Source organism: Lynx rufus, unplaced genomic scaffold (genome assembly GCF_022079265.1).
Source record: "Lynx rufus isolate CCGP_SWC_20201006 ecotype Redwood Valley unplaced genomic scaffold, mLynRuf1.p SCAF_10, whole genome shotgun sequence".
In the NCBI taxonomy this organism is placed as follows: Eukaryota; Metazoa; Chordata; class Mammalia; order Carnivora; family Felidae; genus Lynx; species Lynx rufus.
The window spans coordinates 76,131,026-76,144,729 of NW_025814824.1; the positions used below are offsets into that span (position 1 = coordinate 76,131,026).

Sequence of the window (13,704 nt, forward strand, 5' to 3'; positions counted from 1 at the left end):
GTGAGGTTTGAAGATGAATAACACAGACAGCTCTCTGCCACGTTTGAACGCTGGCTTCTCTGTTTCCATAAACCATGCCCTGTGATACACTGTGGCCCCTGCCTCCAGAGTCTTCCTCACCAAAGCCGGCACCTCTCCCTCTCCTCTGTCTCAGCTCCCAAAAGTTTGGAGGGGGACGCCTTGAGCTTTTTACCTCCCAGCTGGCATGCAGTGATCCTGCAGGGAAACTCCCTCTGACCCTCCTGTTCCTTTCCTCCCCAGCTGTGTGCACTTCGCATGTGAGGCCGCTGACTGCCCAGAGCTGGCGGTGGAGAACGCCTCTCTCAACTGCTCCAGCAGCGACCGCTACCACGGCGCCCGGTGTACCGTGAGCTGCCGGACAGGCTACGTGCTCCAGATCCAGCGGGATGACGAGCTCATCAAGAGCCAGGTGTGCGCAGGTGCTGGGCTCAGGGTCCCCTCTCCAGCCCGGGAGAGGCCGACCGGGCGGTGAGCGTGTCCCCTGCTGAATCCCCAGCACTTCAGACAGTGCTGCCACACAGGAGATACTTTGTAAATATGTGTGGATTGAATGAGTCAACCCACCGGTCCGGAATTTCTAAGACAATGGTTCCCGTGCAAGGTAGCGTTCCACACAACCTGTATCGGAGTCTTTGTGAGGGTTACAAACCTGCAGAACCAGAGGCTGAGCATTTTGGAATGACATCCTCCCAGGCAGAGCTCTGCTTCAGTTGAGGGGGCTGCTTTGGAAAGAGGTGAGCCCTCCGACAATGAGGTGTTCGCTCATTCATGGTAATTGTAAAACAGATTGTAACACATCTGTTCGCCAGGAACCAGATGCTGTACTAGGTGCTAGAGAGAGGGAAAAAAAATGTCACTAAGATAAACCTAGTTCCTTCTCTTCAGGAGCCTAGTGACTGTTGCCGGGAGCAGACAAGGGGTGAGGAATGACTTCACAGTGTGAGAAACACGGGTAAAGGCAAGTGCAGGGTGTGGTAGAAGCCCAGAGGGCCTCACCCTGGAAGAAGTGGCTTCTTGAAAAGAACCGGATAGATAGGCACCAGGGTGTGTGGCTGGGGAGGGAGAAATCGGTGCTCTGTGCACAGGCAGAAATGGCGGATGGAAGTCTGTTGGTGAGAAACAGCATGCCGCAGACCGATTCTTTCTTTCCAGAACTCGTCCAAGCAATGAGGCTGGGGGGTGGGCAAGCAAGATCCACCAGTGTGAGGCCCTGTTAGGTTGGTCAGGAAGTTTGAGGTTTATCTTTATCGGGGCAGCAGGGAGCTGTTGAAGAAGGTGATGTGGTCAGATCATGGTTGGTAAAGGTCGTCTGGCTGCCCACTCGGTGGTGGCTTGGAGTCTGGCATTGACACTGGTCACAGGGAGAGCCCTCGAGTCATGAGAGGAGCCCGTGGAAGAGGGAAGTGTCTGCCCAAGGGGAATGGCCGTGGGTGGATTTGAGATGCGGCAGGATGTTGCTTCAGCCACGTGCCGCGGTGGGATCTCAGGTGGGGAGTGGGGTGAGGGGGCCGTGAAGCCATGAGATCTGAGGGTGCCAGGGGCTCTGTCACTAGATGCAGCCTTTCCCAGGACCCTGCCAGCGGGTGTCACCTTCATGCTGAAGGCACACAGCGCACACTACTTGTCTATGAGAGACCTTTGTGTAGAGCTTCTGGGCTTGAACAGAGTCCCACGTGGGAGCCCCGGAGCCCTCGATCACTTGTCTTAGACACCTCCTTCCTCGTGTCAGACACGGCAGGTCTGAACTCCTGTGGAAACAATTAGGCTGTTTTGGCAGCGAAGGACCTCTGCTCCCTTTGATGTGTGCTTAGGAGGGGAAAAATGTCCTTTGCTTTTAAGATCCCAGATCAACATTTGGCATCCTCAGTCCCCTGGGATCTGGCGGCTCCCTCCTTGAATGGCAGCCTGCGGGCTGCTGATGGCAGTCCCTCCCTTGGCTCTGGAGCTTGGCCTCACCCTTCCACCCGCGCATCCCTGCCATCTTCTGGTTTGGTTCAAATCCCTGCCGACTCTTTTCGCTTGTCCCAGGCTTGTTCCTTGTTTATGTCTATCTCTCTCAACTACTGAACCATCAGATCTCAGAGCAGGGAGTGGCTCTTAGAGCAATCCTTGGGTTCAGTGCGAGCGGGCAAGCTCAGGTCAGGAGAGGGACCTGCCCGTAGACTCAGCACAAAGGACTCACATCCGGGCCTCCAGTATCCCAGGGCTATGCCCACTGTGTACCACACAGAACAAGAGGCTCCCTATTACCTCCTGCAGAGCCAAGAAAAGATACAAAGACCAAGAGCCAGTGACCCGCTGTTGTGCCATATTTCACAGGCTATTTCAGGAAAGAAGTCGTCAGGCTCCAAGAGGTCTGAGTCTTAAGATTCTCATCAACACAATGGGAATACTAATCCGGGAGACTTTCCAGGGAGCAGTTAAGAGTGCAGCCTTTAGTTCGAGTCCCATGTATCCTCTTTACAGCTGTGTAACTTGGAGCCAATCAATGTCTCTGAGCCTCGGTGTCTGCATCTGGAGAACGGGAACTGAGATACCAAATCCAAACAGTTGTGGGGATTGTCAAAAGTGAGCTGAAGCAGTGACCTCCTGGAGCCACGATGAGACTCTGAGCTGTCGCTGGGGGAAAAGAGGGTCTTCCGACCTGCGGGATTCTATCTGCATGCCCTTACCGTGCCCACCTCTGCCTTTCAGACGGGACCCAGCGTCATGGTGACCTGCACCGAGGGCAAGTGGAACAAGCAGGTGGCGTGTGAGCCAGTGGACTGTGGCGTCCCGGACCAGCATCACGTCTACGCCGCGTCCTTCTCCTGCCTTAAAGGCACCACCTTTGGTAGCACGTGCTCCTTCCAATGCCGTCACCCTGCGCAATTGAAAGGTATCGAGGGCCCTTTGGCTCTGCTTGGCCCTGCTTCCTGTGTGGGAAACCCAGAGGCTGCCTCCAGGCCCTCCCCTGGGTCTCCAACACTTTCAAGGGCTGGATGGGGTTTATCTGCTCCTCTGATTTCCCTCCACCAGTGCAGTTTATGGAAACTGCCTGGCTGTGCAGCTGAGGAGAAAGTAGAATGGGGATAAATATGACAAGTCTCACAGAAAAGAAGAGAGAGGGCAGGGATAAGGGAGGGAGGAGGAAAAAGATTCTAAGAAAGTAGCATTTGGAAGCGACGTGACTAGTTCACCGGATAGGATTAGGGCCCAGTAAGCCTAAGAGATAAGTATTATTATTCCCATGTTATTTCCAGTGGAGGAAATCGAGCCTCAGAGAGGTTAAAGAACTTGCCTGAGGCCACACTCTCTGGGGTGGGATCCACGTTGGTGTCTGTCACCAAAGCCACAGATCATCCTTAAGAAGGGCCAGCTGGGAGAGGAGCAAGTGTGAGTGGGGAGCACTTGCTGGGATCCGGGATCTCCTGGGCAACATCGGGGTGTTGAGGCGAGTGAGGCATAATCAGGCTTCCTGAAGAAGAGGCCACATCTTGGAAATGGAGAAGAGGCCGGCCTGGGTGACCTAGAATGTCAGGACTAGAAGGGTTCTCAGAGCTCTTGGAATAAGTGCTTATTTGGAAACATGATAAAACGGAGGTCCAGTGAGAGGAAGGAAGGAACATGTACAAAATCACAGAGCAAGCTAGTGGTATTTTCAGAACCAATGCTCTTGGCTTCCAGTCGTAATACTGGGTTTTAACATGACACACGATCTCCAAGTTATGATGCTTCAACTTACAATTCTTCAATGGTGCAAAAGGCGGCATGCTTTCAGTAGAAACCGTGCTTGGAATTCTGAATTTTGATCTTCTCCTGGGCTAGCAGGATGTCGTCTGACACAGCTTGTGGTGCTGGGCATAGTACCTCGCAACTGATACCTATACAACCACTCTGTCCCCGCGCAGCCATTCTGTCTGCCGCCATCAGCATAGTATTCAAGAAATTGCATGAGGTATTGGGCATGTTATTAGAACATAGGCTTTGCGTTAGATGATTTTGCCCCACTTTGTAGGCTAATGTAAATGTTCGGAGCATGTCTAAGGTAGACCTGCTAAGCTAGGATGTTCAGTAGGCTAGGAATACAAATGTATTTTTGACTTACAATGTTTTCAATGTGTGTTGGGTTTATTAGGATGTGGCCTGTCGTATGTTGAGGAAGATCTGTATACCCATTTCTCAGAGGTGCCAGGATCCTCTCCTTTGTTTATTTTATCAGAGGGAACATTGTCCCTTTATGAGACACCCAAAATGGTATTTCACTCAAGCATGGGTCCTCCCTCAGATGGGTCCTGCCATGAAACATAGGTCCTACCATCATTCCAATGAGTGGGGATAAGTGGACTTCCATGGGATGCAGGGGGATTGGCATGAGGTCTATGAATTCCCTTGAACTTATATGTAATGTTATGTATTCATGAGTTGCAGGCATTTTGGTGATTGGAGAGGGTCAATAGTTTCCCCAAATTTTCCGGGGGAAGCAGAGTTTCCAACGATTACTGGACATGAGTTCCTGGAGGGCAGTGGCTGTGGCTAATCCATGTTCACATCTGCTGTCAACAAGCCCAGAACCTGCACTTAATAAGACACAACAGAGTGTTTTGACTGGATGGCTGGATAAATTGATAAAAGTAATATTGCAGGAAATGTTTAAGAAATGAATGAAAGACCAAGCAGTATCACTAAAATACCCCAAAAGAAAAACAGGAAGCACTGATGGGATGCACCCTTTGGGTCCCCTCATTTTTAACCCAACATGATTTGAGTAAAGAAGCTATAGCCATTTCACGCGAGGTATTCGAAAGACTTAGGCTGGGGAGAGGTGAAGAGACAGTGGAAATTGTAAGCCCCCCACCTTTCAGGCTGTCTGAGCCCTTCCCTTGGCCTAGATGTGGCGTGTGTTAATAACTCCAGCCCAAGAAATCACACTTCTCCTCTCAATCAGGGGCCTCTGGGAAGCAGCAGTGTGCAAATTAGCATTGATTATTATAGCCCCCATTGTGGCTAATAATGGTTCTTAAAGTGATTCAGACCCTTCTGCTGTTGCTCCTCTGCTGACTATGGTAGAAGGGGGGTGACCCCGCTGTGGAGATGAGGCCCAGAGGGACCACCATTTTGATAGTTGGTGATTCCAACTTTGTTCTTCTCCAGAGAATGCAGAGAAGCATTTCTCCATGATATATCTGCGAGGGTGTGGGAGGCAGTAAGGACTGGGTGGAGGTCCAGCTACCTCTCTCTCGAGCTTGTTGATGCCCCTCTTCTCAAGTGAGGGGGTAAGGAGGTGAACAACTTTTCCCTCCATGTTTTGTTTATTTCCCTTCCCTTTCTTCCTTTCATTTTTCCTTTTCTAGCAGTATAATGTAAGCAAAAAGCACACTATCATTAGAATCAGACAGACTGGGATTCCAATTCTGGCTCTGCCCCAGCTGTTGATCTTAGAAGAGCTATTTCATGACTGTGAGCCTCAATACTCTCATCTGTTAAATGAGAGTAGGAGTGTCCACATTGAAGAGTCCAGTTGAGGACTGAAAGATATGGTGTGTATAAAATTCCAGAGCCAGAGAAAGTGCTCAGTGAATACTGAGCCCCTTCCCCAAGGGGCATCCTTGTGAGAACCTGTGCCATGACCTCTCTCCCAGCCCTGACCTCTTCATCCCATGGAGGCCTTAGTCCTGGGAGCTGTGGAGACAGGTTCCATCCTCCATGTTCCTCCCAGAACCTGGGAGGTAAGTGTCATCAGACAAGCAGCCACCACCCAGGACAGGCAATTACTAGTGTAGCCCCTAGGAACTGATATAACAAACACTTAACTTTCTATTCCCAGGGAATTTTTCTTGAATATCCCCACTTTCACTTAAATTCTGAGCCCTCTTTAAGATGTACGCAAAATATCCTGCAAACCCACAGCCTTAGAGTCACTTCTACCGAAGCACTATACTAAATGAGCATTACAAGCACAGGTAGAACCCACAAAAATGGATGAGAGGAAGTATATTCTAAAGTTCAACAACAACAACAAAACTTCAAAATCATAAATGTTTAATTAAAGAGCTAAAAATGCAACATTACTTATATCACCTCATCAACCTCAACTCAACTGTGTTGGGTGCACTTGACCGTGGAGTGGGGCTTCTGAAGTAAGCATGTCTTGGGGAGCATGGCTGGCTCATGTGGAAGAGCATGGGGCTCTTGATCTCAGGGTTGAGTTCGAGCCCTACATTGGATGTAGAGACAACTTACATAAATAATCTTAAAAAAATTTTTAAAAAAATAAAGTGAGCACGCCTTCATCCTACAAAGGTCTTTCTCAAAGGTTCACATCGTACTACTGGCTTTTATTGCCTTTTCTGTCTGTTTTGCCTATTTAACCTCAGATTGAAAACTCAGTCTACTTACTTCCAGAAGATACTCAACATCATTGAGCACTTCCTGATTTCTCAAACATTACCAAATATGGAGATGTAAGCTGAGTGGACAAAGAGAGTGGCCACATCCTATAGCGGTGAACCTTCGTACCTGCCCTCAACTCTTTTCCTCACCCCAACTATCTCCCTGCAGAGCCTGTTATGACTTCCCTCGCTGTAGGAATTGCACATTCTCTTTTCTGTCTCAGGAGGAGACCCTTCCTTCTTTCTCAGAAGCAGATAGCCAGGCCCTGGAGGGTCCCAATGATCTCATCAGGACATCTTCCCCACAAAAAACAGGGTCACCCTTCCCCTACAAGAGAGATTCTCATACAACTCCTAAGAGAATGCTTCTTTCTCCATCTGTCACCCTGGTGTTTGGGATGGTCAGGGCCCCAGATGGACTAGGATGCCACTGGGTCCGAACCACTGCTGGGTGCTGATGGTAGACCACTACTCAGATTATGCCTGGAGACTTGAGGGTCACAGTGGAGAAGAGATTTGTCCAAGATCACACAGCTGCCTACGAGGCCACTTTTCGACATGAGCAATGCTAAGATGTAATCTGTTAAATGATTCTTCCTTTCTCACTCGTGCTCCACTCTGAGCAGTTGCTCAGGTTTTGAGAGTCAAGCCTGTTCTTACTTGCTAAAGCCCTTTAACCTTTTCTGAAGCCTGTCCCTCAACCCAGAACCCCACTGAAGACTGGAACCTCAGAACTGGGAGAAGCCCAGAGGTTATCAAGGATAATCATTTAATTTGGCGATAGGGAAACTGAGGCCCCAAAGAGGAAGACATTACCATTAGCACTGAGGCCAGAAGGCAGGAGTCCTGACTCTAGATATGACCCTTTGCTGGGCATGCCATGCCCACCAATCTGGTGGAATTATCTACCTTGTGTCTGCCATTTGCATTCCCAAGCCTCTCCTGCATGGCAGGTGTGCAATGTTGCAGGCTCCTTTCTCTCTCTTCTTGGGAAGTTTTCCATTAGTTGTCTCTGGTGGTGAATGCATCTTAGAACAGCCTCTTTCCTTTGAGTCTAACATGCGGAATGACAAATGGGGCCCCTTGGTAAAGAAATGTGGAAGCAAAGGGCACCATTCTGGACAAGGGGGTGGAGGTTGTGAAATCTTATTGTATGACCAGTTCTTGATTTTGAGATACTCCACTCATTCAAATTCTCCTGATTCCATGACATATTCTTTGGCTGTGCTCATGGGTAAAAGCTCTGTGGTGGGGTCAAGAGAGCACTTAGGTGGGGTGCCTGGGTGGCTTAGTTGGTTAAGCATCGACTCTTGATTTCAGCTCACAGTCTTGTGGTTCATGAATTCAAGCCCCTCATTGGGTTCTCTGCTTATGGTGCAGAGCCTGCTTGGGATTCTCTCTGTCTCCCTCTCTCTGTCTCTGCCTCTTCCCCCTTGTGCTCTCTCGCTTGCTCTCTCTCTCTCAAAACAAACAAACAAACAAACAAACATTTAAAAGAGAGAGAGAGCACTTAGGAGTCAGACCTGGAGGGAGCCCCAACTCTAGATTGAGTGACTCACATTCCCTTATAGGGACTGTTTTCTCACCTACAAAATGGGATTGATGACAAATTGGGTTATGAGGAACATCAAGAAGATGGCCCTGATAATTCCTTCTGGGCCTGCCTGATGGACTCAATTCCAAACAGCTATTGGTATAATTCCTTTCAGACATTTAGGAGGAGAACTGGACAATTAAACAATCAAAATGTAATCTGATTCACCTCGGCTGGAGCTATGAGAGCCCAGTTTTCCTGAGCAAATGACATGCTTTCTGGGACTGCCAAGCCCAGCTCAGATTTTCTCTTTGACTCCATGGGGTCTCAGGAGCCTAGGAATGTGCTTTCTGGACTGAAATTGGCAGAGGATGGCATGTTTCTCTTGATGGCTCCATTTCTTTTGCCTCAGCTTTTCCCTCTGACTTGCTGCAGCCTCAGTGCTGGGTGAAGTTCCAGTTGGCTCTTTTTGGTAAAACGACCATCCTGAGATCCTTTATGTCCTTGTTTCCTGTCTCATCTGGCCCAGGACTTTGTACAGAGACCTCTCCTCTATACTTCCTGTCCTTCTTCCTCTTCCTCCTCTGTATCTTCTGTTAAGGTCTATTTCTTACTAGGAACAAAGAAACTGAATTTCCTCCCAGCTCCAGCAATACTAGCCTTTGGCCGATGCAGCCTCCCAGGGGCTCGTGTGTCCTTTTCCAGTCCATCTAGCTGCATTTGTGTTTTCTCAAAACAATACAGTGGCCAATATTCTTTCACATCCTAAATTGTAGAGCTGCTATGAGCTCAAAGACAGCTTTGGCTTAAGGCCAGAGAGGTTAGGTGACTTATTCAGTGTCACATGCAGATTCATAATAGTTCATGCATTTAACAAATGGATACGAAGGGCCTACTATGTGCTTGGCACTAGGCTAGGGTCTGGCACTAAAGGAATGAACAAGGTCCATTCCCTGGCTTCAGGATACAGGCACCATGTATGACGTACTAAGAAATCAGATGTTAGGTCTCCTGGTACTTCGCAACTTGTATTCTGCCCTAGGTTAATTTCAGACTTAAAGGTGCTCCCAAAGAGATTTGGTCTTCTGGGTAATCTTTTGAATAAAATAATAAAAACAGGCACATTTCTTTGACAGTACATTTATAATTATTTTAATATTCACTAGAGGTTGAAATTTCTTTAGGCACATTTGTAGGTAGGGTGAGCAAGGTTTATTTTCCTGACTTTAAAGATGAACAGATGAGGGGCACCTGGGTGGCTCAGTTAGTTAAGCATCTGTCTCTTGATCTCAGCTCGCATGTCCTTTTCCAGAGATCATCATGCTCCCCCAGGAAACACAGGCAGGGAATGAGATCAGGAGGCATGGACGTGACAGAAGCATCCAGGGTCTCTTTTAGAGCCAGATACTGCTGTGGGCAACCAGAGGCCAGTCCCTTTGGGGAACTGTGAGAGACAGAGCAGAATACTCCTCAGAGGTACCGCAGCTCTGGGAACTGGCATGTTAATCCACCAGCTCCATCACTGGTTGAATGCTTCTTCCCAGCAGCACTGTGAGCTTGCCCTATGCACAGGCAGAGCATGCACACATGACCACAACCAAAGGCCTCCAGCACAGGATTGCAGGTACACTAACCATCCTTCAGAATACAGAGGTCAGGGCTAAGGGGATGAGGGCAGGACATGGATAGCATGTGTTATACCCTTTCTTCAATGCCATATAATAGATATAGAGTAGTGGCTACGGCTGGGCATGGCAATACTGATTCTGTGTCTGCATCTCCTGGATTTTGTTTGTTGTTGGGGTGCGGGCATGTCCATGGTCCTGAACCACCAATTCCTGCTTTAGCATGGTTCTTCTTTTGAATGTGGTACACAGCTAACTCCTATATACCCTCTCCCAGAATTTACGTTTCTGGTTTGCATTCTCTCTCTGTGTCTCTGTCTCTGTCTCTGTCTCTCTCTCTCTCTCTCTCTCACATACACACACACACACAAACACACACACACACACTTCCTCTCTTGAGTAACATTTTGCAATTTTTATGTTATCTTGCCACTAAAGGACCATGACTTTCACTTTATAATTTGCATTGCTGATACGGTATACTTTTAGGAGTCTTAACACTTTTTCCACAGATATTTTATCTTTCCTGGGGAATTCAGAGAGGTCAATTCAGCTTATATCTTTTATAACTCCTCTTCCCCCTTCCCTAAAAGCTATAGGAGCCTATAGCTTTTGCTATGCCTGTGTACCCCCAAACACTGCCCCACTCACAAAAGCAATGCAAAAAGCCGTTTGTAGTCTCTGGTGTTCTAGAAACCTCTCTGCTTCTATGGAAGCCAAATGAATCATCTTTTACTTGATATAGAAATCTCTATAGTTTGCATTATCACTGTTTATCAACATGCAATCCTTTGTGGAGTTCACGGACACTAGGTTGCCTTGTGCTCACCAGATGGATCACACTGACAGAAGAGGAGAAGGAAGACAATGATTGGGGTCAGGGAGCAAGGAGCCTATAGAAAGAGTGCGCAGCCCTGCCTATGTCCTCTTTCTTTTCCTCTTCCTCCTCTTCTTTCTCCCTCCTCCTCCTCCTCTTCCTCCCCTTCCTCTTCCTCCTCCTCTTCCTCTCCCTCCTCCTCCTCCTCCTCTTCTTCTTCTTCTTCTTCCTCCTCCTCCTCCTCCTCCTCCTCTTCTTCTTCCTCCTCCTCTTCATCCTCCTCCTCCTCCTCCTCCTTCTCTTCTTCTTCCTCCTCCTCTTCATCCTCTTCCTCCTCTTCCCCCTCCTCTTCTTCCTCTTCTTCTTCTTCTTCCTCCTCCCCCTCCTCCTCTTCTTCTTCTTCCTCTTCCCCCTCCTCCTCTTCTTCTTCCTCTTCTTTCTTCTTCCTCCTCCTCCTCTTCCTCTTCTTCCTCCTTCTTCCTCTTCCTCCTCCTCCTCCTCTCCTTCGTCTTCTTCTTCTTCTTCTTCTTCTTCTTCTTCTTCTTCTTCTTCCTTTATCTGTCTCTGGAGTGTCTACTGCCTTCTAGTATACCAAACAGTTTACTTTTTCATATAGTTTATTCAGTTCCTCCCTATCACACTAGAATATAAGCTCCAAGAGGGCTGTGTTTGAGGAGTTTGTCCCACCATACAGAAGAGTAGCTGGCACATAGTCAGCACTGCGTAGATGCTTGTTGGATGAATGAAGGCCTCTGTGCAATTCACATGGGCCCCTCAGATCTGCCGATGAAGGTGAGGTTAGGAGGTATGGAGTGAAGAAGCAAATGAGGAACCTGACAGTACTTTTCTGGACACTTTTCGTAAATGTTTCATTTTGTCTGAAGGAGAGTTGGGGTTTGCCTCTCTCATTTGGCTCTCAGAGAAAAGGGCTCCACTGAACACATGTAGCCAACTTTCCATGGAAAATAATAACACCTTTGTCACTAGACAAAATTGGTTCGAAGCCGCAGTTTGCCTTTTACTAACTCTGAGGACTCGGTTGGGTCAGTTCACCATCTGAGTCTCTATTTCTCATGGGCCTGCTGCGAGAATAATTGAGTAATGTGTCCACGGCACTCAGGATGTGGTGAAGGTCCATCTCACCCCATCTCTCCACCCCTCCAAACTTCACGTCCCCATAGCCTCCCACGTGCTTCCAGCCCTGCTTGTTAACACCATCCAGTAATAACTGGGGAGACGAGCGTTTCCCCTTGAGAAACCCAGGCTTCAGGTCCATCTCTAATTGTCTTGGGGGAGGTTTTTGTGCATTGACAATATATGACCTGGCAGTGAAAAGCCTAACACCTCGTGTTTTACTTTTATGTGCAACGTTCCCCATCAGGCCAGCTTCCCAGTGGCAGTCAGCACGTCTGTTGGAGCTGGCACGGCCTACAGGGGAGTGCTGCTCTCTCAGCTGCTTTGGCAAAGCTTCACTGAACACTGGGGCCTGAAAGAAATATCAAGCCTCCAGATACCACAGTGCTGTCACTTCCAGGCACGAGGGGGGCTAGGATAAGTACAGGGGCACAGGGCCCAGAGAGGAACGGCAGGCAGTTTGAGGTCACATGGCACCCTGACATCAGAGCTCAGAGTAGATTCTGATAGGGGCCTCCTGTGTCAATGATCAGAAAGCAGGTACATTCATCTCTAGGCTCAGATGCCTGCCTGGCAAACCAAGGAGGATGGATGGAAGAAGCATGAAGTCTCTTTCCTATGCAGTATGTGGGGTTCAGAATCAGGAGTCAATATCCTTGACTTTTCATTTACTATAGATGTGGGGTGAGTTACTTGCCAGGTTGGGTCTCCTTTTGTCACAGCTCTCTGGATCTCCTTAGGGTCTCTCAGTTGTAAGTGGAAGGGTCTAGGATTCCAAGACCAAGAGCCTTCTGGCTCTTCAAGTTGGCTTAAGTCCAGGCAACCCGTAAGTTAGCTTGTCTGTCGGAGACCCATCCCCCACACCTTCCCGCCCCATCTGCTAAACCTTGCCCGCCTGTGTCCTCCAGGCAACAACAGCCTGCTGACCTGTATGGAGGATGGACTGTGGTCCTTCCCAGAGGCCCTGTGTGAGCTCATGTGCCTAGCTCCACCCCCGGTGCCCAACGCAGACCTCCAGACAGCCCGGTGCCGAGAGAACAAGCACAAGGTGGGCTCTTTCTGCAAGTACAAGTGCAAACCTGGATACCACGTGCCTGGCTCCTCCCGGAAGTCAAAGAAGTAAGTAGGGCTGGAAATACACACAAGTTCTGGGGGGCAAAGAGAGCCAGGTCTGGATATCTGATTACAAGGAAGCACTCATTTCTTTGCTAGAGGGATTAGCCACTGTTCGTTACATGCTGCCCTGTGAGAATCTAGAGGGACATTGCTAGGAACTGCCTATTGGCTGTGTGACCTCAGGCAAGTGAGTTCACTTCTCTGGGCCTCTAGTTTTCAGCAATAAGATGGGAATGATAATATCAGTTACCGCATAGGATGATTGTGAAAAATAAATGAGGATGTGTATATAAAGTGTTTGCAAGGTACCTGGCACATAGTAATTGTTCAACAAATGGTGAGTGTTAATATCATCATTGTACTAGCACCCATAAGAACCTTCTAGAAGGAAGAGAGAGGACAGGAGCTTGCAGGGCTAGAATTTTATTTTAATCCACACGCAACTGAGACACTGTCTGAAACTCTTCCTTGCCTCAAGTTCTGTGAATGAATTTTCTTCAATCCCTATGCATGCCCCCTACCCACCAAAAGGACAGGTAGGGGATCAGGAACGGGAAAGGGAAAGGGGGGGAGGGCATGAGTCTAGCCATCTGGTCCTTGAGACATCTCTTCTTTTATCTCTTCTTTGAAGACGAGCCTTCAAGACTCAGTGTACCCAAGATGGCAGCTGGCAGGAGGGAGCTTGTGTTCCTGTGACTTGTGACCCACCTCCGCCGAAATTCCATGGGCTCTACCAGTGCACAAATGGCTTCCAGTTCAACAGCGAGTGTAGGATCAAGTGTGAAGACAGCGATGCTGCCCAGGTAAGGCTCCTTGAACTTGAGGTCGGTGCTCTGGGCCCTCTCCTATCTGCTTACCGAAGACCGACCTGTGTCTGAAGAACAGTGTCCTCCAGTAGACTCTGAAGATATGGCAGTGTTGTCAATGCAGACATTAAAAAACTGGGTTCTAGTTATATTCTTTTGTAATGTCCCTGAGCCTTGTTGTCCTCCCTGAACACCATATTTTGGCTCAGAGACTCTTAGCTTTGTAAAATGTGTAGTGTTAGAACTTTTCCGAAGGAAAGCACGTATGGAATCCCATGAC

At 48.5% G+C, this 13,704-nt stretch overlaps 1 protein-coding gene across 1 annotated transcript in view; it reads left to right on the forward strand.

The window, feature by feature from the left end:
• Positions 1–13,704, forward strand: part of PAPPA (pappalysin 1) — a 238,700-nt gene that overhangs the window by 184,030 nt on the left and 40,966 nt on the right. The window contains exons 14-17 of the mRNA XM_047099683.1: positions 262–430; positions 2,716–2,899; positions 12,411–12,621; positions 13,250–13,421. Of these exons, the coding sequence (XP_046955639.1) occupies positions 262–430; positions 2,716–2,899; positions 12,411–12,621; positions 13,250–13,421 (736 nt within the window). The remainder of the gene's footprint in view (positions 1–261; positions 431–2,715; positions 2,900–12,410; positions 12,622–13,249; positions 13,422–13,704) is intronic.